This window comes from Haliotis rufescens, unplaced genomic scaffold, assembly GCF_023055435.1.
Source record: "Haliotis rufescens isolate VD_foot unplaced genomic scaffold, xgHalRufe1.0.p SCAF_26, whole genome shotgun sequence".
Taxonomy (NCBI): Eukaryota; Metazoa; Mollusca; class Gastropoda; order Lepetellida; family Haliotidae; genus Haliotis; species Haliotis rufescens.
In genome coordinates, this window is record NW_025963957.1 from 877,818 (window position 1) to 901,230 (window position 23,413).

Sequence of the window (23,413 nt, forward strand, 5' to 3'; positions counted from 1 at the left end):
TAACCTCTAATTGAACTTGTTGTTGCGGCGGGGGTGACGTTTTTTCTTCTCCGGTCTTATAAAAGAACCATACAGCCGCTATACCAGCAACTCCTACTAGTGCCCATGTTTTAATCGGATTAATATTTGAATTATTTATTAATTTCGCTTTGCGCGCCAGCCCACCCTTTCTTCCTGCGGCTATTTTTTTGGGGTTCTTAGTAACTCTAGCTTTCAGTATTTTCTCATTCACATGTGGTGCATTCACAGGTGGTTCCTCATTCACTTGTTGTGTGTTCACTTGTTGTTCCACAATCTGTGGTTCCTCGTTCACAATCTGTGGTGTCACCTGTGTCTCCATTTATATTATTAAGTGGGCACATATGTTTAAATTGACAATACCTAGCCGTTATTAAAGCTGTGGTGAACGGAGCTAAGAACATTCCGAATCTATGATAAAACTCACAGCTCACTGTGCTTATAGCGTGTTCGATGAATGGGTCTTTCTCGAGAGATTCGCATAAATACAGGCGATGTTCTGCCGGGATGGGGAGAAACGTACTAGCTACGGCTGTGTATAGTTGTAATATAGAAGACCCTATCGTTTTAGTCATGGTAGCTCCCAGTCTAGACTCGTAACGAGCGTACAGTTTTTTAATCTCTTCGTCGGTCATGTTATCAATTTTTTCGATGGTATAATTTTCTCCCAAATATTGGGAACATTTTCCACCGGCTACCAAAGCGGCGAGTCTTTCTCTATGTTTATCTAAAGATTTATCTGTAACATTTTGATCTGCATCAGATTCTTTGAGCATTTGTTCGATGAGTTCGTCGCATTCCATAATGTAATACCTAAGGAGATATTTAAGTCTAACATAATATAATATGGCATATCCAATACATCCCGTAATAATGAACTGTTGCGAAAGAATTAGGATTTCGAACCACATTTTATGTAATATTAACCGCTCATGTTCAATTTGCTACATTTTGCTATAATTTTGCTATTTTTGCGATAATTTTGCTATATTTTGCTACATTTTGCTATAATTTTGCTATAATTTTGCTACATTTTTGCTACATTTTTGCTAAGCACTTGCATAAGCAGCTGGTTGATCGGTTTTTAATACGAGTTTACAGTGCTTCGTTGCCGCTAACACTTTTCTGACTTTATCTCGTTCCCCCTTGGTATAAATGACATCATTTTCGCGTAAACATTCCTCGAATGAATCTCGGTCTTTGCAATGAAACAGTGCTACCCATTTGGTCTGCTCTCTGAGATCTTTCAGGACAGAGTTGTATTTTTGAGTAAGTACCCAAACGCTATGTTGAGTATGCCGACCGGAGAATGCTAAATACGAAAGCATATCCTTCTTTTTTGTGAGTTCTTTACTAGCGCTGCAGTCGTCTATTACGAAAAGGGTCGATTCTCCTTTGTATTTTTCGTCACATACTCGGAGGCAGTCTTGTAATCGATCGCCTGGATCGACTCTGTGTACCCCGTCGTCATTCATTACCCAATCTCTCAATAGGTAGGTTTTATTAACGCTTATAGTCGGGCATAGAATAATAATATGATCGAAAACGTCCCGATATTGACTTTCTAAAATATCTAGAATAAAAGCTGTTTTTCCGCAGCCCGTTTGCCCGCATATGATAGCGCAGTGCGGATCTTTAGGTAAAAGATTATCAATAGATTGCTTGCACGAATCTCCCATTCTGTATATTAAGTTGCGCATCCATAATCACGTACAAATATATGTTTAATTTACCAGCTGATTCCTGGAGCTTCGTTATCTGTATGGTAGCACCCTCGCTAGCATTTTCTATTCTCCTCCCACTGCCGTGTAATTGATCATCGTCCGTTGTTCGCATGTCGAGCCATAGCGTGTACTTCGTGGTGAGGTATTCACCCATCGATACACTCCCGAGAGACAGATCTTTCACGACGGCGTTAACTTCCGGGGAACGTTTTATAGAAGGAAGTTTTTTAATCTCATCCCACTGGTGATACGCTAGCATTCCTTGGCTATATAGTTGATTAGGAACGCCCTCAATAGTCAATTCTACTTTTGTAATCTTGGGATTGTAGAACTTCTCGGTATTTCTTTTAAACGAATCGGAGGGGTCCTCGAACAACATTAAAATACCCTTCAACGACCTCGTGGGAACGTTTAGATTGATATTCCACATCGTATCTTTTTTGTCCCTCGTGATCTTTCGATGTCGCAGCACGTGATCGTACAAAATGGCTAAACTTCCCGTATACTGGTTACGAATTTGTCTGTCTAATTCAGGATCCGTTATCATATCGTACTCCAGAGAGATATTGTCAATGGAATATCTAGCATCTTCATTAGCAGATCTGATTACTCTGCCGTAGTCATTAAAAGTGAGTTCGTATTCTAACCTATCGCCTAGGGATGCTTGATAAAAGGGCATGTGGGAATCTAGTAATTCAAAGTCTAGGGGAACATAGAATCTGTTACCTAATGCGTCGGCAACGGCCTTATCTTTTACGATGGTACCATCACCATTATCAGCGTCCACGCGCAGTCTCAATGTGTTCTTATTACAAATACCTTGGTACTGTAAGTTTTCCCGCTCTTTATCCGTTCTCCAGAGATCCATGTAGCAATAGTATACATCGCTATCGTCGATACTCAAAACCTCATAACCGCTAATTTTAATGGCGATTTTCTTAACGATAGCACGACCTATGTTCTGAACGGGCTCCCTGTTAACGTCTGTAGAAGTCAAACTAATCGTAAATGCTAGTCGGACAGTTCCCAGAACTAACACATCGTGTGCGCCGAGATTAGGAAAGCGAACCAGAAGCGTTTGATTCTGATCTATGGTACTAGGGTTATTAGTTATAGTTACAGACTGACGAACTGCTTTGACCCCTAATGGATCTCGAAGTCTACGTTGTGGGTTTAACTTGCGTCCGTATTGTGAAGACATTGTTTATATTGAAATTATGTACCCTATGTTTAATATAAAAATGACTGATTTTGATATTAATGACTTTGATCTAAGTACCTTTGATGATCTGAATCGAACTGAAGAGGGTACTGATGAAACCAACTTTGGTGGCACGAATCTTAACGATGAACTTTTACAATCGTCCGTCAATGATTATTACGATGCCTTAAAAGAAGATACCCCAATAGGTCGTGACTATTCAAAGTTTACGATAGATAGTAAAGGAATATTGCGACTGCGTGACTCTCCGGATATTGATCTTATGCATTCTCGTACTCGTAAGCCCCTAGCCTTGTCTACGATAGCTGCTAAACACGGCATCGGCACTGTTCGTGATAAATTAGGTTTTGTGGACTACCGACGACTTTCCACGAAGACTACTAAGGTTCTTCAATCCGTGCGGGAAGAACTCGGTAATACAGATGATTTGGAGGCTTCCTCGAAGGTGGCCTCGGACGGACTCGGAGAAATCTTAGATACCTATTACGATAATTCCACATTACAGGTACCATATTCGGAGTTCAGTATTAGGGAATTACGAGGTCTTGACAAGGCAATGCGAACAATGCGGGGAGAACTCATCAATAATATAGCCAAGATATCCGAAATCGACAAGCATATAGTTTACGAGAAAACAAAACTCAAACAGGCGGGCGATGAGTTCAGTAGACGCCGCGTAGCGGAAAGATTGCGTAACTTAGAAGACGAAAGATCGGCCCGCCTCGAAGCAGCTTCCAGTAATAGAAAGGCACTTCGTTCGCAAATCAGTCGTATTCGAGAAACTATCGATCAAGTCCTCAACAATGACACTACACTGGCCGATAAAATTAAAACATTGTTCAGAGAACAGGGAATAACAATTGCCAGTATTTTAACCGCGTTGGGTTTTATTATATCGACTTTGACTCTCTCGTTAACAGGTGGCAGTACAGGTGGTGGTACACCGCCCAACGATAAAAACGGGATAAAAGAGTGGATAAAAAAGCATTTAAAAGCATTAGGTTCAGCACTGGGAAAGCTCGCTGAGGAAGCCGCGGCTGCACTTCCCGGTATAATAGGGAGTGTTGTTTCCTGGCTATTGAATTTATTAGCTAAGACCACCACTTGGCTTAGTCAAAACTTGTGGGGGTTGATCGTAGCAATTGCAGGGCTGTTGTACGTATTCGCTAAGAACTATTTAACCACCAAATCATGAGTAAGCCAACCGAGACTCCACCCACTACAAGCGCTGTTTTTTCATCGATATGTTGTTGATTTTTAGCCTCAATATGTGGTGGTACTTGTGCGTGTGCATTAGTAGATGGTTGTGAAACATGAGGTGTTTGTGGCTTGACTATTCCCTTTTCGCCCGTGATCGTTTGCGTTATTAATTCGACGTTAATATCTGAATTTATACCTGGTTTTTGTTGATCGGTAGCGATAACAATTTTATTATTATAGCCTATCGCTTGACCGATCTTAAGTTCCATATTACTCGGAGACATGTATAGTCCCGGCGCATAAACGTAGTCCACTTTGGATTGGGCGTACTGTAATGCATCTTGAAAACGCTTTATAGACGATGGTATGTCAACTGGTGAATTAATGGCGTCCTCCACGTTTGAGACAAACTGTTTTTGCGCATCAAACGCCGTCCCAGTACCGATAATGGATGTTCGTGTTTGCAATTGTGCTCTAAAATTTGCCCACACATAAGTTCTTATCGATTCATTAACTCTTTCAAATCCTGGGTTAGTAAAATTATTTTCCGTTTTATCATTAAGAAATTCATTCCAAGCATCTGTTGTATCGTTTGGATGCACAAACTTTGTTATAAGATAAGGAATGCCACTCTCAAAGTTCATACGATCTGCTCTAAACTGTTTATTCGAGAGAGCAAAGCCTGAAGGGATCACACCCGCTTTAATTAAATAATCGCTTTTATCTTTAATAGTTCTTTGTCCATTGTACGGAATACCTAGACCATGGCTAGGTCCTTTAATGCGCCAATCTTTACTCGTAGAAACATTAAATTCATTACAAATACGTTCGAAGGCCCTCTTATTATAATGATTATTTGCGTGATTCCATGCTGGATCCATCGGTAATGGAGCACTAATTTCTTTAAGTATACGTCTAATCTGATAGTACACGTGAAATAATATAACAGACTTATATAGTTTAAATCCTGGGGCATTAACAGATACGCCACATCCCGTTGTGGCACACCATACGGCAAAGTTTAACTGATTCTGCCAAAATTGCATCGGACGGTTAAACCAATCGTCAATCATTTTATCGTTAGTTGCCGTGAAACTGTATTTTTCAAAGTTATCGTGGAATTTAACGGTAAACTCAGCACCGGAGGCAGTTACTATAATCGATTGATTAGTAATGTGAGTCGATTTCATATTTAAGTTATGATATAGTATCATTGTATATTTAATATGTATGTTACACTCCCGGGAATAACAAATGGTCAGTCTATTGAACTGCTTCATACTATCGATAACTGGGATGGACAACTCGAAGTAGCTCTATGTGATGTAACGTATTACCCGCTGTGGACCAATATAAGTGCTGCGAGAGATAATAATGAGTTGTCTATAACAGATAAACAAAATATTATTGAAAAAAACATTAATATACCTGATGGGTATTACAATATATGCTCACTCAATGATAAAAATTTTAAGCCTAATGGAATTAGTATCACACAAAATGAGTCGAATGGGATAGTGAAAATCGGCACTGGAGAAAAAGGTATGTGGATTCATGAGAACTTAGCAATTACACTTGGATTTACACAGGTAGAAAGATCAAGAGACTTTATATTATCAATATTCAGGACAACATCTGATGGAGATGCATTACCCGATTTAGTTCCCTAAAGAGTTGTTCATCCATCTTGATCAGATCAGTACGACGGATAATATTCAACAAGAAAGTCCTTCAACTCTACTCAGATGTGTTCCAGTGAAAAATGAAAAATACAATAGTGGTAGAACGGAATCTTTCTCAACATTACAATATAAAAAATTAAAGCGGGGTATTATTTCAGACCTCAAAATTTCTGTATTAGATGAAAAAAACCCAACCTGTACATATAGGATACTTAAGTATAACACTCCATATTAAAAAATAATGGTTGATTCCATATTTAAGTTATGATATAGTATCATTGTATATTTGATATGTATGTTACACTCCTGGGAATAACAGATGGACAGTCTATTCAACTGCTTCGTACTATCGATAACTCGGATGGACAACTCGAAGTCGCTCTATGCGATGTAACATATTACCCACTGTGGACCAATATAAATGCTATAAAAAATAATAATAGGATAAATATATTAACTTCATATGGTACTAGCAAATCCATTACTATACCTGATGGGTATTACAGCATAAGCTCACTCAATGATGAAATTTTAAAGCCTAATGGAGTTAGTCTCTCACAAAATGAGGCGACTGGGACAGTGAAATACAACCATGGTCCAAATATAATTGTATTTGGCCAACCAGGTAGAGAGGAATTTAGTCGCTTAGATGACGCACATCCTTATATTAAATTACCCGATTTAGTTCCCTATAAAGAGTTGTTCATCCATCTTGATCAAATAAGCACGACGGATAATATTCAACTAGAAAGTCCTTCAACTCTACTCAGATCTATTCCAGTGAAAAATGAAAAATATAATAGCGGTAGAACGGAATCTTTCTCGTCATTACAATATAAAAAATTAAAGCGGGGTATTATTTCAGACCTCAAAATTTCTGTATTAGATGTAAAACACCAACCTGTACATATAGGATACTTAAGTGTAACACTCCATATTAAAAAATAATGGTTGATGCATCAGGCCCTGGAACAGTAAGACAATGTAATACAATTGCGCTTTCCGATCTCGGAGACACAGAAGGATTTGGTAAACCCGGTACCGATGGTAAGTTATACGCTTTACACTTACACGATAATGTATACAATCGGAAAGAAGTTACATTCACGGGTAATCTAGGAGATTTAAGCGATGTTGATGTTAGTAGACTCCTTAAAAACACTTCGTACAATATTACTCGCAACGACAATAATAAATGGACTATGATCGAAGCAAACATCGAGTGGCTACTGAATATCGTCATTACCCCACCCTATGTGATGATGGGTAAGGGACATAATTTAACTAAGATAATAAATAGTGGCATCGTACTCGCGGCTTATATCCCGTCAAAACGAAAAAGTGTGTTAGTTACCCCCCTGCCAGAAAACCCAGGTCATATGTTATATAGTCGTCCGGCCTTAAAAAATGTTACTTTAAATTTGGTTACTGAATTCGAAGATATTAAAGTTAACCTGAGTGCAATACCTAATCTTTCTACGCTTATTATTGAAGTCTTGTTCGGAGATGCACCGGAAGATGCCTTCGATATATTACCAGGTCTATCGATTAAATGGCTCAAGAAACACGAGCGTCAACGTTGCAGTATTATTCATATCGGAGCATCGCCCGTTGCAACCCTCGAGGGGGTCCAAATTATTAAAAGTGACAGTATTTCTCTTTCTAAGATATTCTTGCCGTATAATATACATTTGATAAGATTGATGTATAGTCTCAAAACATTTAAGCAAGACCAATTAAAGACTATTATATGATCGTAATATACACTATGAGTTTATATCCGACGCTCGGTGAAGCATTTGAAAAGATGGAAACTGTTGATGGATTTCGATTACATCAAATAAGCGACATAAAACATCGAATAGGGAAGGATAGGGAGTTGAGACTTGGATTGTATAAAAAGTATCGCAGAGCCGTGAATGCTCTGGACGGAGTTGACACCGTGCTTTTAGTATCTGGCATGGGACTCGGTGTAGCGGGTATCGGTTTACTATCAACTATAATCGCCGCGCCTATTGTGCTCGGCATGGAAATAACCGCTGGAGTCTCGGGACTGGCAGGAATAGCGATAAAATTCATTTCTCGTAGGTTACAAAAGAAAGCATTAAAACACGATAGTATTCGGATACTGGCCGAAGCAAAGTTGAACAGCATTGAGGATCATATTTCGACAGCAATGGCCGATTGTAAGATATCCGAGGATGAGTTTCGTTTAGTGCTGTTGGGGCTCACCAAATACAATGAAATGAAGCAGGAGATTCGATCAAAATCTCGTAAGACCAGTGGTATAAGCGAAGACGAGAAAAAAAAGTTCATAGAACAGGGGAGGCAACAAGCGCGTCAATTATTCCGTGCCAAAACCAAAGAACTGGTTGGAGATTAAAAATAGATTGTTTACTATCGTGTGATTACATTTAGACAAATGCTAACATAAATATATTATAATGGAGAAAGCTATTCAATGGAAAGAATTACCACAAGGTTTTTATTATATCAGTGATGCCAAACCAACCAAATACGGTTATCAATTGTTTCTTATCAATTTACAAAAAGAGTGTAGTTATATAGTCTGGTCTCCTAGTAAAATGAACGAAGAACTTAATAAAAATGTTGAATATCGCTTTATCGATAAAAATAATAAAGAATATTTTTATTACCATTTAGACTCATCTAAAGCAATGATTGGCCCCAGGTATTGGTGAGCTAGGGTCAATTTAACTTAATCTCATGACTATCGTTGAATCGCATAATCATTTTGGCATAAAAAATTCCATCTGTAGTAGCAGTATAGGTATATAAATCCAGCTCCAGTGGAAGTGAGCCAGAACCCCTATTACCTATACTACTATTTGATAATAATCTTATGATTATGAAATGGTTTTACCACTTTTATTGAATAAAAATGTGTATGTGTTGTTTTACCAAGTATAATTTTATTGATATTCAAATGGTGCTTATGTAACTGTACATATTTGGGGACTATTCCTAATCACTGCATAGTGATTACATACTTCGCTTAACGCTATATGTTGCCAATGTATAATGCTAAACCTTTACAATGCGTTTAGTAGTTGTTTAATAAAAATGATTCATGGTCTGCATTACAGGTGCAGTGGGATCGGTTAAATTGGTCGGCAAGGAGTCTCATCTAACAATCACATCTGTGGAAGTGGGGAGTACGTATGGCTGTGGAATCAGGGGCTATCTTTGCTCTGCACATACAATAACTCGTCCTTTAACAAGTAAGTGATAACATCACCCATCTTCATACACTTAAATAACTATTGTCATCAACTCAAATAAAAACAACCAATAAACTTTCAAGCGACCACGCAAACCAAGGTCAACCCAACTGATCGTTTGCAAAATATTTGTATTTAGTACTAACTGTGAAATGGCGTTATTGCGCATATCCAAACCATAGGCTTATTACTGCTGTAACTCAGTCACCCCTGAGGATCAGGCTGCTTCACCATGCGCCGTGACACTTGCTCTCGCGCTGGAGAAGCCACAAGCATCATCAGTTTTGGTACAAATGATGAAGAGAAGATAGTGTTCACCACTCTTTATTGGCTGAGTCCTTCGTAACATTAAATATGTTCTGAAGAGTAAAATAAATATACTCTTTAGTGATAATAAAGCAAATAAATCAATTACAGTTCTTGAGAAGTATTCAAACATTCATAATGTTCACCCAAAATCATACCCAATAAAGTTTACATTTCATTTTGAAACAGGGATTTCTCCCTAAATTTAACTCGCTCCAAAATTCACATTTACGGTAAATAAACATTTTCTTTGACTGACATTTACGCAGCAAAGAATAGTTATACCATTTAGGGAATATAACAATACTTGAAAACATTACAAATACTTCCAGCATATATTTTGAGCGCTCAAAGATGATCGAAAATCGAACAACATGCTCTTTGAAAAATGCAAAATGAATTATCAACAAAGTTGACATATTTCCAAAACTTGCACTTATGACATGATAATATATCAAACAAAAAACCGTATTTTATACCTGAAGATTAGTGCTCAGCCGCTAACTCTCTGCAACACACAGAAATTCTCACACATTTGACCATCGCGGGTCACTCACGCTCATCGCTGGAGCGCGCAAAACACAACAGGGAGTAATCATTATTTTGGAAACCCAATACATATACCAAAACGGCTAACTAAAATATTTCTTTCTTGGTGTAAATAAAATTAAATATGAGTTATTTTACAGTCAAATGTCATTTCAACCAAATCCTCCGGGGGCAACCAAGTGTCACCTGAAAACAGTCTATGTGAAATATTCCATGATCAAAGAGCATTTCTGTACTGATCTGTTGTATTCACCGTTATTGGTGCGAACTCTGACAGTTCTGATAACACCATCCTTTCCAGGAAATATATCAACGATACGTGCCATGTCCCATTTTCCTCTTCCTCTTCCAGATCTGCTTCACCAGCATCTGCACATATTCAAACCTTTTATGTAGGTTCTTTGTCTCCTGGAACGGTCCTTGTGGAACATTTATGGAAGCTCTCCCTAACAGCAAGTGGTTGGGTGTTAGGGCTTGTGGATCATTAGGATCCTGTGCTGTATAATACAATGGTCTTGCGTTCAGCAAACCTTTCACTTCTGCAAATGCAGTTGATAACTCATTCCAGGTGAGAATCTGCTGACCGATGATGACCTTCAGAGATCTTGTCACTTGTTTAATCAAACTTTCACAGAGTCCACCTTGGTATGGGCGCAAAGGCGTGATGAACTTCCAATTGATTCTGTGCAGCAATGCAAAGTCCATCATTTGTTGTTTGCCTTCTCTGAATAGGGTACAAAGTTCTCTCTCGGTTCCAACAAGCGATGTGCCATTATCAGAAATAACTGTGTGTGGCCATCCATGATTTGATACAAAACGACGCAATGCTTGTAGAAATGCCTGAGTAGACAGTCCATCCACTATCTCTAAGTGAACCGCTCTCACATTCGCGCACATGAAGATTGCTCCCTATACCTTTTGGGTTTTGTTCCTACCATAATTGATTGACATTGGTCCGAAGAGATCAACTCCTGTTACATGGAATGGTGGTGAGAATGGAAGCGATGTTTCTGGAGGCAAGTCAGCCATCAGAGTGGTATGACCAGGCTGACGTAACTTCCTGCACACAACTAAATTTCTCACAATACTCTTGGCTAGGTTCCACAATCTAATAATATCTCCTACTCTTGCACAATGTTCTCTCTGGACCAGCATGGCTCATTTGCACATGAACATCACACATCATCAATCTGCATACATGGTGACCTGGAGACAATAGCACTGGATGAATCTGATCATACTGCAGTTGAGAATGCCTGAGTCTACCTCCTACTCGAACCATACCCTTTTCCTCAAAGGGAGCTAGATCACAGATCACTCTTCCAATCATTCATTCCACGTTGGACACACTTGATCCAATACAATTCATCTCTTCACAACTCACTGTCATAGCATTATCCCCTAGTTCGGAAACCTTGTGTATCTTGTCCTTGAGTTCCTGACAAACCTTAGGCAGTATGCTGTAACTCGCAGAAGTCATTGTCATGATGAAAACTTATCTGCTTCTATGACAGGCTAGATTGGTGCACAAGCAGCAATGGCTGGACACTTCCTTTTCTCCTCACTGGATTCAGTAGTTGCTTCATCACGTGGCTGGATCAGCCACTCATTAGCTGGTATCTTCAAGAATTCTGGCCCATTCATCCAGCTACCATTCAATTCCTCCACTGAAATTCCTCTACTAAGATCATCTGCAGGATTCCAATATGTTGGCACATATCTCCAGTGTGTCTGATTCCGCTGAGATTGTATCTCGTCTATGCGGACACCAACAAAGGCTTTGAATGATATTGATTCTGCTCTGATCCAATGAAGCACAATTTGTGAGTCTGTCCACAATATCCCATCTGACAGCTTTTGTCTGATTTCTCTTTTGATCGTCGTAGCCAACCGTGAAGCAATCCATGATGCTATAAGCTCCAATCTCGGTATTGTTGTCTGATGCAATGGCGCAACTCTAGCCTTTGCCATAATCAACTGTGTTGAAGTCTCATTTTCTGTTGCACATGTGAGAAATGCTGCAGCTCCATAGGCTTTCATGCTTGCGTCTGCAAAGACGTGTAGAGTTGTTGTGTTCACGGAATCAGGAGGTTTCAAATAACGTAGAAACTGAACATCTCTCAACCTTTGCAGTTCCTGAAACAGGTTCGACCACTGAACATACATTTCTTTGGGTAACTCATCATCCCAATCCAACGATTTCTGACGCCAGATATCCTGCATAGCTACCCTGGCTTTGATCGTGATGGCTAAAGCTAGTCCTAGTGGGTCGTACAACATTGACATTCTGGATAATACTTGTCTCTTAGTGTATTTCTCTGCAATCAGATTCTTGACTGCAAAACTCAGATTATCAGTATCCAGATTCCATCGAATACCTAAGGTCTTGATTTCTTCACCATCAAGACTGACAGACGTAGACGATTGTAGTTGATTTTCTCTACTCTGTTCACGAACCAACTGCGAAGAACAAAACCACTTTTTGAACTGAAACTGTCCAGTGGCCAACACAGCATTAACCTCATTGATTTTCTTTGTAGCTTTTTCTGGGGTTTCATATGAATGAATCAGATCGTCCATATACCTGTCGTCCCTCAAAATTGCTGATGCATCAGGATATCTGTCCTCATTCTCTTCAGCAATTCGAAGCATTACATAACTTGCCATGTCTGGAGAGGACTTATCACCAAAAGCCACTCTGAGCAATCAGTACACTGACCACTGTACACCCTGGCCATGCAACTTTGGGGAAAGCAACAAGCAAATAAAACGTCGTCGGAATAATCAACAAACAGTCTACCAAGGTTCCCAGATTGATGAGCCCACTCTACCACCGTATCCTACAGTGCCTTCGGTATAATATTATGTTTAAGGAAAAAGAAGTTTCTACCACTGCTAACACTATTGCCGATGTTTGCAGCTTTAATGTTTCCGTGCGGCAGCACCTGACGTGTACCAGAAGCACACACCTTTCCCGTGCAACGTATGGCTGATGTGACGTAAGAGTCTGGTAGACTCCTTGAACACATGGTCCACATACCAAACAGGCATCAATGCCTTACAATAGTCCTGGTCGGCACATCAGCTACAGGAGGTGTGGCCAGTTCCGCTGGATCAGGTGGTAAACTTCTTATCTGTCAGTCACTCACCACACCCCTAACACAGTCAAGATTGACACTGCAGCGCTGTCTCAGCAGTACAAATTCTGTGGTCTCACCGATTGTACAAACCATTTTCTGGTGGGTAAGCTAGTAACAGACTTATACAAGTTGGTGGTCCGACTAGACAGTAGAAAACTCATCATGGTAGATCTTCTGCTGGTAGTAACCAACATATGCATAAGCATATATCTGTTGCATATAAAGCCAGGCTGTTCAAGGCACTGTAGAGCCTTCTTGGGGTTCTTAAGGGTCGACAAGTTGGTCCAAACCGGACCCTCCAAACCAGGTTGCAGCGTCCTTAATCTACGTTTCTCTGACAACCCCAGAAGCTATCAATCCATCTCGCACACACAAGAGTGTGATCAGTACAATACAGGGTTACACTGTCACCTTTTCCAGGTAATCCGCTATGTCGTCACCAAGCACTATCTTGGTCAGCTATATCGCCAGGGCATGGTAGCAATTGCTGCTGAAGGGGACCCGTCCAGACCAACTGAAGATGCTTGGTGTGGCGCGATGTGGAATGAAGTGGATGCAGCTGGACTCCATCTTACATACTCAGGTCAAGGCTACACGGCACAGTCCCAGAGCCCTCATCATTCACCTGGACTTGTGCATGGTGAAGGGCAGCCAAATCGTTGACATGGTGGCTTCTTTCCTTCGGATATGACTCCAAGATCATCATATCCACTATGCATCTCAGGCGCCCTTGGCACGATGCCAATCAAGATCAAGGGATGTAGAAGAAAATTAACCGCAAGCTTGCCAACCACATGACTTGAAATTAATGATACACAAAACTGGAACATTAAACCGATTGTTGAATACGGCGGGGACTCGTTTGTGGTTTGGGTGTGTATCTCTCCTGATTGCAGGTTGGATCTGGTCAACCTGGTCAACTTAACAGGGGCATCCGGGACGTCTTGAGGCCAGTCGTCATTTCTCATTTTGACAACCACCCTCTTGCTACTCGACCTCAGTACATGGATGACAATGCGTTCGCATGCAGTCGTTGATTACATGAGGGCCAATGCAATATTGACTCTACCCTGGCTAGCAATGAACCACCATTTGAACCCACCTGAACATGTTTGGGATATTCTGTGGCGGTGCATAAAGGCACGAGACCCTCCTGTACACGATTTACGCAAATTGGAAGCAGCATTGCATCAGGAGTGGTTGTTGTTGACCCATCAACAGAGCCATCGTCTGACTGGAGGCCTGAGACGTAGGGTGGAATGCGTCATTCAGGCACCTTTCAGTTATACTCGCTACTGATCTGTTTCACGTGTCATGTCAAGTAGAAACTTTAAGGGACATTTTCACGTGAAACATCAAACATAACTCGTTTACTTAATCCTGCAGCTCAATACTTTTAGGTATTGTCTAAGGTAAAAAACAGTACCTGTGTTACCATGATGTTTTTGTCAGTAATTTTCAGTCACAACTCACCAATATCTTCTTTGTTTGTTGTCAAATGTTTGTGTTGAATTCGCCATACTTCTAACCTTTTGTTTGATAGAGGCTTCAACTACTCTCGTTGGAGGAAAGATTTATTCACAGAGCCGTACACATGTCTGACATGGACGATGCATGAATGTCAACAGACACATATATTCAAACATCAGGGGCAGTTAAATCTGATAACATTTCCGGTTAACATACATGTATAAAGCATATAATAGTGCAAATAAAACGTCCATAAAATATCAATACACGGTTACTTAAGTTTACATTCTAACACCCCCACTTAAACTTAAGTCAGTAACTTGTTTGTGTTTTATTTAACATGCTACAGGCAATAAACACATATATACACATATGGTGTCTATTTGCAAACACTGCATTTCTCTCCATATTTACAAACACTGTATTTTCATACACCACTCACACTGATGAGTGTCCTCATCCTGCTACATGACACTGGTTTTGTAAACACATCCGCCACATTGCACCCTGACTCAATGTACTTCAGTTCAATCACATTGTTCTGCACTTCATTTCTGATGAAATGATATTTAATGTCAATGTGTTTTGATCTTTGCTGAGTCACTGGATTTTGGGCGAGTGCTATTGCTCCCTGATTATCCACCATCAATGTTACACCTTTACACTGACCAGTCATATCTCTCCACAGCTGTCGCAGGAACTTCCCCTCTTGTATTGCTGCAGCCATTGCCATGTACTCTGCCTCGCACGTTGACAATGCCACAGTCGTCTGCTTCTTGCTTTTCCAGGATATCAAGGGTCCATTATCTTTCAACTGGAATCCGTAGCCAGTGATGCTTCTCCTGTCTGCAGATGAACCCCAGTCAGCATCACAGAATCCCACAAGTTGTAGAGGATCACATGATTTTACAAACGTCAGTCCTTGTTCAGCTGTACCTTTGATATACCTCAGAGTGTGTTTTGCCATGCCCAAATGGGTTTTTGTGGGTTTAGCCATATACTGTGACAATTTGGTCACAATATAGCACAGGTCTGGTCTCGTAGCAGTCATAATATAGATCAGACTTCCAACAATCACTCTGTAGAGTCTGGGATCGCCCAGTTCAATTGCAGTTGTCTCCCTTTCTTTGTTAGCGCCGTGATCACATGGAGTTGTCTTGGGTTTACAGTCCATCATGTTGGATTTCACCAGCATCTTCTCAATATGTCTTTTCTGGTTCATTTCAACACTGTTGTTCTTCAACTTGATGAACCACCATATCTTTCTGAACTGCAAGTTGTATCAGAGTCCGAATTGACGTCATTTTAGCAGTTGGGGCAAAAGTCTCTTTATAGTCGCTATCATGCACCTGTGAGTATCCCTTTGCAACATACCTTGCCTTGTATTTCTCAGAATCGGGGCAAGATTTCACAGCAAACACCCATCTTCCCCCCACTGTAGATCTACTTTCTGGTAATGTGGTGATTTCAAATGTCTCATTTTCTTTCAGAGCGTCCATCTCTTCACGCATTGCCTTCTGCCACTTGGGTGCATCACATGAAGACATTGCTGCAGAATATGATCCAGGAATACCAGCCACCTTGTAACAGTAATCCACAGTATACATTGAACTATCTTCCGTCTCAGATCCTGACAAGTCAGACCCTGTGACGTAATCCTGCAGGTACTTGGGCCTGGTGGTCTCTCTCCTGGGATATCTTCTTGTTTCCTGTTCTCTCTTACCATGTTGTTGGACTTCATTCTGCACACATTCTTGCTGTCGTTCATTTTGTTGAGTCTGTTCAGTTTCCTCTCCATTTTCATTCTTCCTGTACACTAAATGTTCTTCATATTCAGGCTGAGATACACTTTCTTCATACTTTTCTGTGAACTTTACACATCTCACTCTTCTTACTTCATTTCTCTCAGGAAAGTACGCAAGATAAGCAGGACTTTCTCTGTCGTATCCAACAAAGAAGCCTTTCTCACTCCGCTCGTCCAGTTTCTTTTTGTTTTGAACGAATGCAAAACACGTTGTACCGAACACATGCATATTTGACAGGTTGGGCTTCTCACCTGTCATTGCTTCGAAAGGAGTAATGTTCAGTCTCTGGTTGTAACACTGATTCCTGATGTATGCTGCTGTCATAACAGCATAGGACCACAGCGACTTGGGTAATTTGGCTTCTATCAGCAGACATCTCGCCATATCAAACAGTGAACGCCAGGCACGTTCAACAGTCCCATTTTGATGTGGTGAATATGGTGAAGACTTCTGATGTCTGATGCTGTTCTTTGTGAGGATACTTCTAAACTTCTCACATGTGAACTCTGTACCGTTGTCTGACCTTATTGTTCCAACTTTTCCAAAAGGTGATATATCTGCAAGGAACTTCGCCGTTGCTGCGGCAGTATCACTCTTCTGCTTCAGGAGATACAAGGTGATTATTCCAGAATAGTCATCAACAAATGACAATACATATCGAAGGTCACGTCGAGCTGCTGGGTCAATAGGTCCCGCCAAGTCACAATGAATAACTTCAAGTGGAGTTGTCGCCCTTCTGTCTGGATCTCTATTTCTCCACTGCGACATCTTCCCTTGGATACAGGTGTCACATAGCTCAGTATCTTTACCTGCTATCTTCATTCCCTTTACAATATTCTCAAGCTTCATCACATCGTTCATATTACAATGTCCAAGGATTCTGTGCCAGTCGTTGGCTGAATGCACAACACACTTGGATGGAGCAGTATTGTGCAAGAAGTACAGCTTCCCATGCTTGTGGATGTCAAACGTTGTACCATCTGGAGTCTTGACATTTGCACTCTCTGGACTGAAGTGAACTGATGAGCCTTTAGTTGTAGCTGCTTGCACTGAAAAAATGTCTTGGTTGAAGGATGGCACATACAAAGCATTCTCCAACACAATACGTTGTTGCCGGTTTCTTACATCACACAACAGGACGTCAGCACTCCCTCTTCCTTGTACAATACCATTCGTTCTGCTTCCATCAGCGAATTCGATGCAGTGATCTTGTGTTTTGTCATCAAATGTCAAGAACTTGGACTTGTCAGTAATGATATGGGCGGTTGCCCCACAGTTCACGAGTAGAGTATTCACACTGTCCTCACTTACACTGGCAATGTGATCAACACTGACCTTGAATCACAGGCAGTCTTGGCAGAGTCTCGTCTACGACAGACCCTGGTGTCATGGGTAGAGTTCTTGCAAACATCACACCACCTACCCAATCTCTTCTGTCCACTGTAACTTGATGCGTGTTTCTTCTGTATACTATGATAACCGTCTTGTTTCTGATGTCCACGGTAACCTTTCTTTTCACCACCATCATAACCTTGATTTCTACTTCTACACTCCGATGCCCTGTGTCCTGGCTTCCCACATGAGAAACATTTAAAGTTCATGACACTGTCTTCATAATTCGATGTAGGTTGAATCTTTTCCGTTTCTTCCTCCCTCTTTCAAGACGTTTTCAACTGTGATCACGCAGAAGGAGAAGCAAGTGACATTTGTCGAGTTCAAAACGGCTCTTAGAAGCTATGGAGTCCTTTAAAAACCATGGCTATCAATAAACTGTCACTGATTGTCTCTCCTGCCAGTTTTAACGAAGTCGATGCAGTTTCTGCTCGAATTACGTAGTCCGTAACACATTCATGGTCGCCCATCTTCAACGACGTAAGCTCTGTGTATAATGATATTATTCGTGGCTTACCCCGTCCAAGGTAGTGCTCCCGTAAAATCTCCAACGCCCGTCTCCCATCGTCTTTTGCATCCCTCATTATCAGACTCAAACTTCTGTCATCTAAACACTGAACCAACTCAGCGAAAGCATCAGCATTTTTAGCGGCCCCCCTGAACCTTCCTCGGGTGCTACAATCACATTATAAAGTTTCTGCAATCTCATATGTCCAAGAAATTTTACTTCCCATAATTCGTATTTTGTTTTATCTCCATCAAACAGCAAACGTTGCCTGGGCCAATAACCTGTTGAATTAGCCATACTTCTAACCTTTTGTTTGATAGAGGCTTCAACTACTCTCGTTGGAGGAAAGATTTATTCACAGAGCCGTACACATGTCTGACATTGACGATGCATGAATGTCAACAGACACATATATTCAAACATCAGGGGCAGTTAAATCTGATCATCATTTCCGGTTTACATACATGTATAAAGCATATAATAGTGCAAATAAAACGTCCATAAAATATCAATACACGGTTACTTAAGTTTACATTCTAACAGTTTGTTCTATCCAATGACATTGGTATCGCCCAGCTCCTGTGGTCAGTCATCCCATGCCATAATATTTGCCATTTGTCATGGTTCAGAAATAGGGGTGTGCTTAACTTTTTTCTTTGTGTATATAAAAACTGTCTAGATAACCAGATTATCACAGATGTAGATTTAAAACTGGCATGTCATCATAAAATTTTGAAGTATTCATAACAATACAAAGTAAAAATGGGCTATAGATCACCAATAACCAAAGGTAGGTCACCATACTAGGTACCATGGGGACTTATGGTACTTCTACTACTTACATGGTACCCCAGCAGGATTTACTCCATCCCTCTGGCTCCTGGTGATTGTTGGTAAGTGTAAGCCAAAGCATTAAAAAACAACAAGTATTCTATGATTAAAATCCAGGAAAATTAAATATACTTTGAATGAAGTGGGACATACATACAATTATTTTACGTTACTTCTACACCCTTTGAAGGTACACCCACTAACAATCAAAGTTATATAATCATTCCGCCAAACTAAAAGCACATACCTTTTACAATACATGTTATCACAATTTGTCTATTAAGTCAATTTCTTTTAAATAAAACAAGAATTAAATGAGTTCTTACCTGATAAAAAAGATCCTTGATGGATGAATCCTGAAAATATGTATCCCTTGTGATGGAAAAATCAATGAAGTCAAGAAGGACATGTTTGACTGTGATTCTTTCATCACAAGAGACACAAAATGGAGGATCTTCACCTTAATAAATATTCATGTGTATAACGCGAATGGCCAATACGACATCGTCGCATAATGACCTCTTCAAATCTCGACTGACAACCCAAGTAGGTGTTACCGATAGTTGGTTTTATTGCATGTACTTTATTAGTACCTACTTGGGTGTCCCACTTCTTTTGCATAAGGTCTTTGATATAGCATCTAGTTTGCATAAAGGTTTGCAGTACGCTACAAAAAGTGGTGTCACAGAATTGTTGAGAGCTGCCTTTGCTGCAGCATCAGCCATAGTGTTACCCATGATTCCAACATGAATGAGCAGCCAGCAAAAGACGATGTCATATTGGCCAGTAGCAAGGTCATTGTACAGTTCTAAAATATCTAAAATGAATGGATGACTTGAAGAGCTAGATTTTATTGCTTGTAGACATGATAATGTGGGGTTTAATCCGGAACCAGCTTTGGCTTACTGTGAAAAAGATCTTCGTAAAGGGGTTGAAAAACACAGTTGTATGCAAGGTGTAATGGGTTAGCATGTGATCTATTAATGTATTGTAGCGATAATTTGATACGGCATTGCTTTAATGATGGTTCATCAGTTTCTACATATAAGCTATCCACAGGAGATGATCGAAATGCACCAAGACATAGTCGTTGGCCCTGATGATGAATTGAACCTAATTTAGAGTGGATCAGAGACCTATACTAATGGAGGAGGTTTGTCTGATCACCTCCCCATTTTGTATTAGCAGCAACTTTCAAAAAATCTAGAGCCTTCAGGCTTTTAGTTTTGAGATAGTTAATATGTGGCTTAAATGTCAAATGCTGATCGAAAATGAGACCCAGGAACTTGGCCTCTTCTACAACCTTAATAGGAGTGCCATGTAAAAATAGCTCTGGATCTTTCTGATGCTTGTATTTCCAACAAAAAATGAATACAATTGGTCTAAGCTTTTGAATAAAAATCATTTTCGAGACACCATTTTTGGATTTTGTTGAGACATAGCTGCAACTGTCTCTTGGTGGTATGCATATTTTTGCCACGACATGAAATATTAAAATCGTCCACAAATGGAATGATCCATCAATGGGATCATATAAAACCTTTGACAGACAGTCAATCTTTATACTTAACAGAATTACAGACAAAATACTGCCTTGTGGGACACCCTGATCCTGATTATAACGGTCAGACAGGGTGGAACCACACGAACCTGAAATTGTTGGTCTGTTAAAAATTGGGATATAAATTGAGGCAATCGACGTCTTAACCCCAAATCATGTAGATCTTTGAAATTATCATGCTTCCTTGCGGTATCATATGCTTTTTCTAACTAAAACAAGATTGGTACTGCATGCTGATTATTGACAATTTCATTTTTGACCAAATATTCTAAACGTACCAGATGGTCAATGGTACTTCTATTCTGACGGAAACCACATTGTATGTTACTTATGAGATTGTTTGTTTCCAAGTACCACACCAGTCGATTATTTACAATTCGCTCCATGGCTTTGCACACACAGCTGGTTAGTGATATTGGTCTACAATTAGATGCATCGGTATGGTCCCTACCAGGTTTAGGTATGGAAACAACAATTGCATTATGCCATGAGGAGGAAAATTTTCCTCATGTCCAGATCTGATCAAATATATCAAGAAGTGTCTCTAAACATGAATCAGGCAAATGATTCAGGAGCCGACAGTGAATATTATCAGCTACCGCTGCAGTATTTTCCTGGAGGAGTGAAAATACTTCATTATAATCTTGAGGATCTTTGAGAAGTAAAATCAACTTTGTTTCCTGTTGTTTCTGTTATTTTTGAAACTTAGGATCATAGTTCAATGATGAAGAGTGTTTGGCCTGCGTTTCACCCAATGTATTGGCAATGTCTAATTTATCTGTTAACACATGGATACCGTCCTGGAGATGGTGGACACTCAATTTTGAACCTTTGCCTTGAATTTTTGCTATCGTGTTCCACACTTTGGATATTGGCGTGCGGTAATTAATTTTAGAAACATAATTCCTCCAAGGCTTACGCTTATTTTGCTTTTAGGTACGGCATGCCTGACATTTGTGATTTTAACACGATTCAAATTATGTACCATTGGATGTCGGCGGAAATTTTTCACAGCCCTTTTCCTGCACTTCCTAGCCTGTTTGCACTCATTGTCAAACCATGGTTTTCGAATGTGTGGATTTGCAAAGGACTTTGGAATGGTCATGTCATGTCAACACCTGAATAGGGTCAGTAACATTCCTGAACACATCAGGCTCCAACCTATCAATACAAAGTTCCTGAAAAGAAGGCCAGTTGACTTTGGTAAAGTTCCCTTGATGTGGGTTGAACATCAGAAGGATTATTTGCTGTTAAGATTGAAAGAAAATGATCACTTCCACACAAGTCATCGTGAACCGCCCACATAATTTCGTTTAAGAGATTGGAATCTGTAAGTGACAAATCTAAAGCCGAATAGATTCCAGTAGCAGGATGTCAATATGTACTTGATCCATTATTGAAAATGCACAAGTGGTTATCGGAAATGAAATCTTCCAGGACTTTATCTTTAGGATTAACGGCAACACTTCCCCATAATGGGTTATGGCCGTTTAACTCACCCATGATCATCCAGGCCTTAGGTAGCTGGTCATATAGTGATTACAGGTCTGATCGCCGAACGCAGGAGAAGGGGAAATTTATTGAGAGCACAGTGTAAATATTATGTGCAAAGACAGGCGTACTGCGACAGCTTGGAGATTGGTTTGAAGCGCTGCAGATCTGTGGATCACACCCTGTCTCACCAAAACAGACAATCCTCCAGTAGCTTTAACACCTGGTGGTGGTAAAGAATGGTAGGAACTAAACCGACGCAAAATTAAAGTTGTCAGTCTGTTTGAGATATGTCTCCTGGAGACAGATTGTCGACGGGTTAAAATCTTGTATCATTAAGTGTCATTCATTAAATCAGTACCGAGACCTCTGCAATTCCACTGAATCAGCAGATTCATAATGCTCAAGTAACAGGTGGATGAACTGGAGATCTACGTCTCCGATTTCGAGTCAACTTACTTCTGTTGCACCCATTTTGATGAGTAGAGACATCCATGTCCTCCAAGGTTTTTAACCTATGATTTATTTGTTCGGGTCATGGTGACCCTTCGGTACACGATATGATTTTTTTAGAATAATCAACTTTCTTGCAATAGGTGATCTTTTTGGTGCTGGAAAAGTTATCGGTGTTAACCCAAGTAATTTCTGGCATTGAAAAGAGGTAACTGATTTGGAAGTTGCGTTGCATGTCACAGCTGCTGAGTTTGACACATCTGTGGAGGTAGGGACAGTAGACATGACCAAATGCTTTGCTTCAGGGAAGGTTATGTTTCTCTTATGTTTCACTTTGACTATCTGAAGCTGGACTGTGTATTTGGGAAGCCACATGATCTCCAGAACAGTTTACACAGAGAGCGTTTTTGCTATATTTATCATCTGCATTGTGGCCACCTTCTCCACATTAATGGCAGATCTTGTAATTGTGGCATGATTGTGCCCTATACCCAAACAGATGGCATTTGTAGCATCGAAGTGGCTTAGGAATATATTTATCCACTTCTATGTTAAAGTAGTCAGCTTTAATATTTCTTGGAGCAGTTGGTTTAGAAAAAAGTCATGAGATAAGTATTTGATTTCAGGATTGCATCATCTCGTTTGTAGGTGAAACGTCTGACGTTTGTAACTCCTTGGTCTTTCAATTCATCAGCTATTTAAATTTCGGACATGTCAGAGTGACAGCGGTCTCTATCTCTGATAATGATAAGTAGAAATCAAGATTGTAGCAGCTTGTAGGGTTGTTGTTGTTTAACAGCTTTGCATTTAACAAACCAC

At 40.1% G+C, this 23,413-nt stretch overlaps 1 protein-coding gene and 1 long non-coding RNA gene across 3 annotated transcripts in view; one reads left to right on the plus strand and one right to left on the minus strand.

Moving 5' to 3' along the window:
• LOC124128322 (adhesion G protein-coupled receptor B1-like) overlaps positions 1-23,413 on the plus strand; it is a 70,875-nt gene that overhangs the window by 17,445 nt on the left and 30,017 nt on the right. For both annotated transcript variants that reach the window (XM_048402412.1, XM_048402413.1), the window contains exon 4: positions 8,954-9,088. In XM_048402412.1, coding sequence (XP_048258369.1) covers positions 8,954-9,088 — 135 coding nt within the window. The remainder of the gene's footprint in view (positions 1-8,953; positions 9,089-23,413) is intronic.
• LOC125383697 lies at positions 9,397-10,018 on the minus strand. The gene is made up of 2 exons (XR_007222865.1): positions 9,874-10,018; positions 9,397-9,447 (listed from the first exon to the last, which is right to left on the minus strand). It is a non-coding gene; the product is annotated as an uncharacterized LOC125383697 (long non-coding RNA).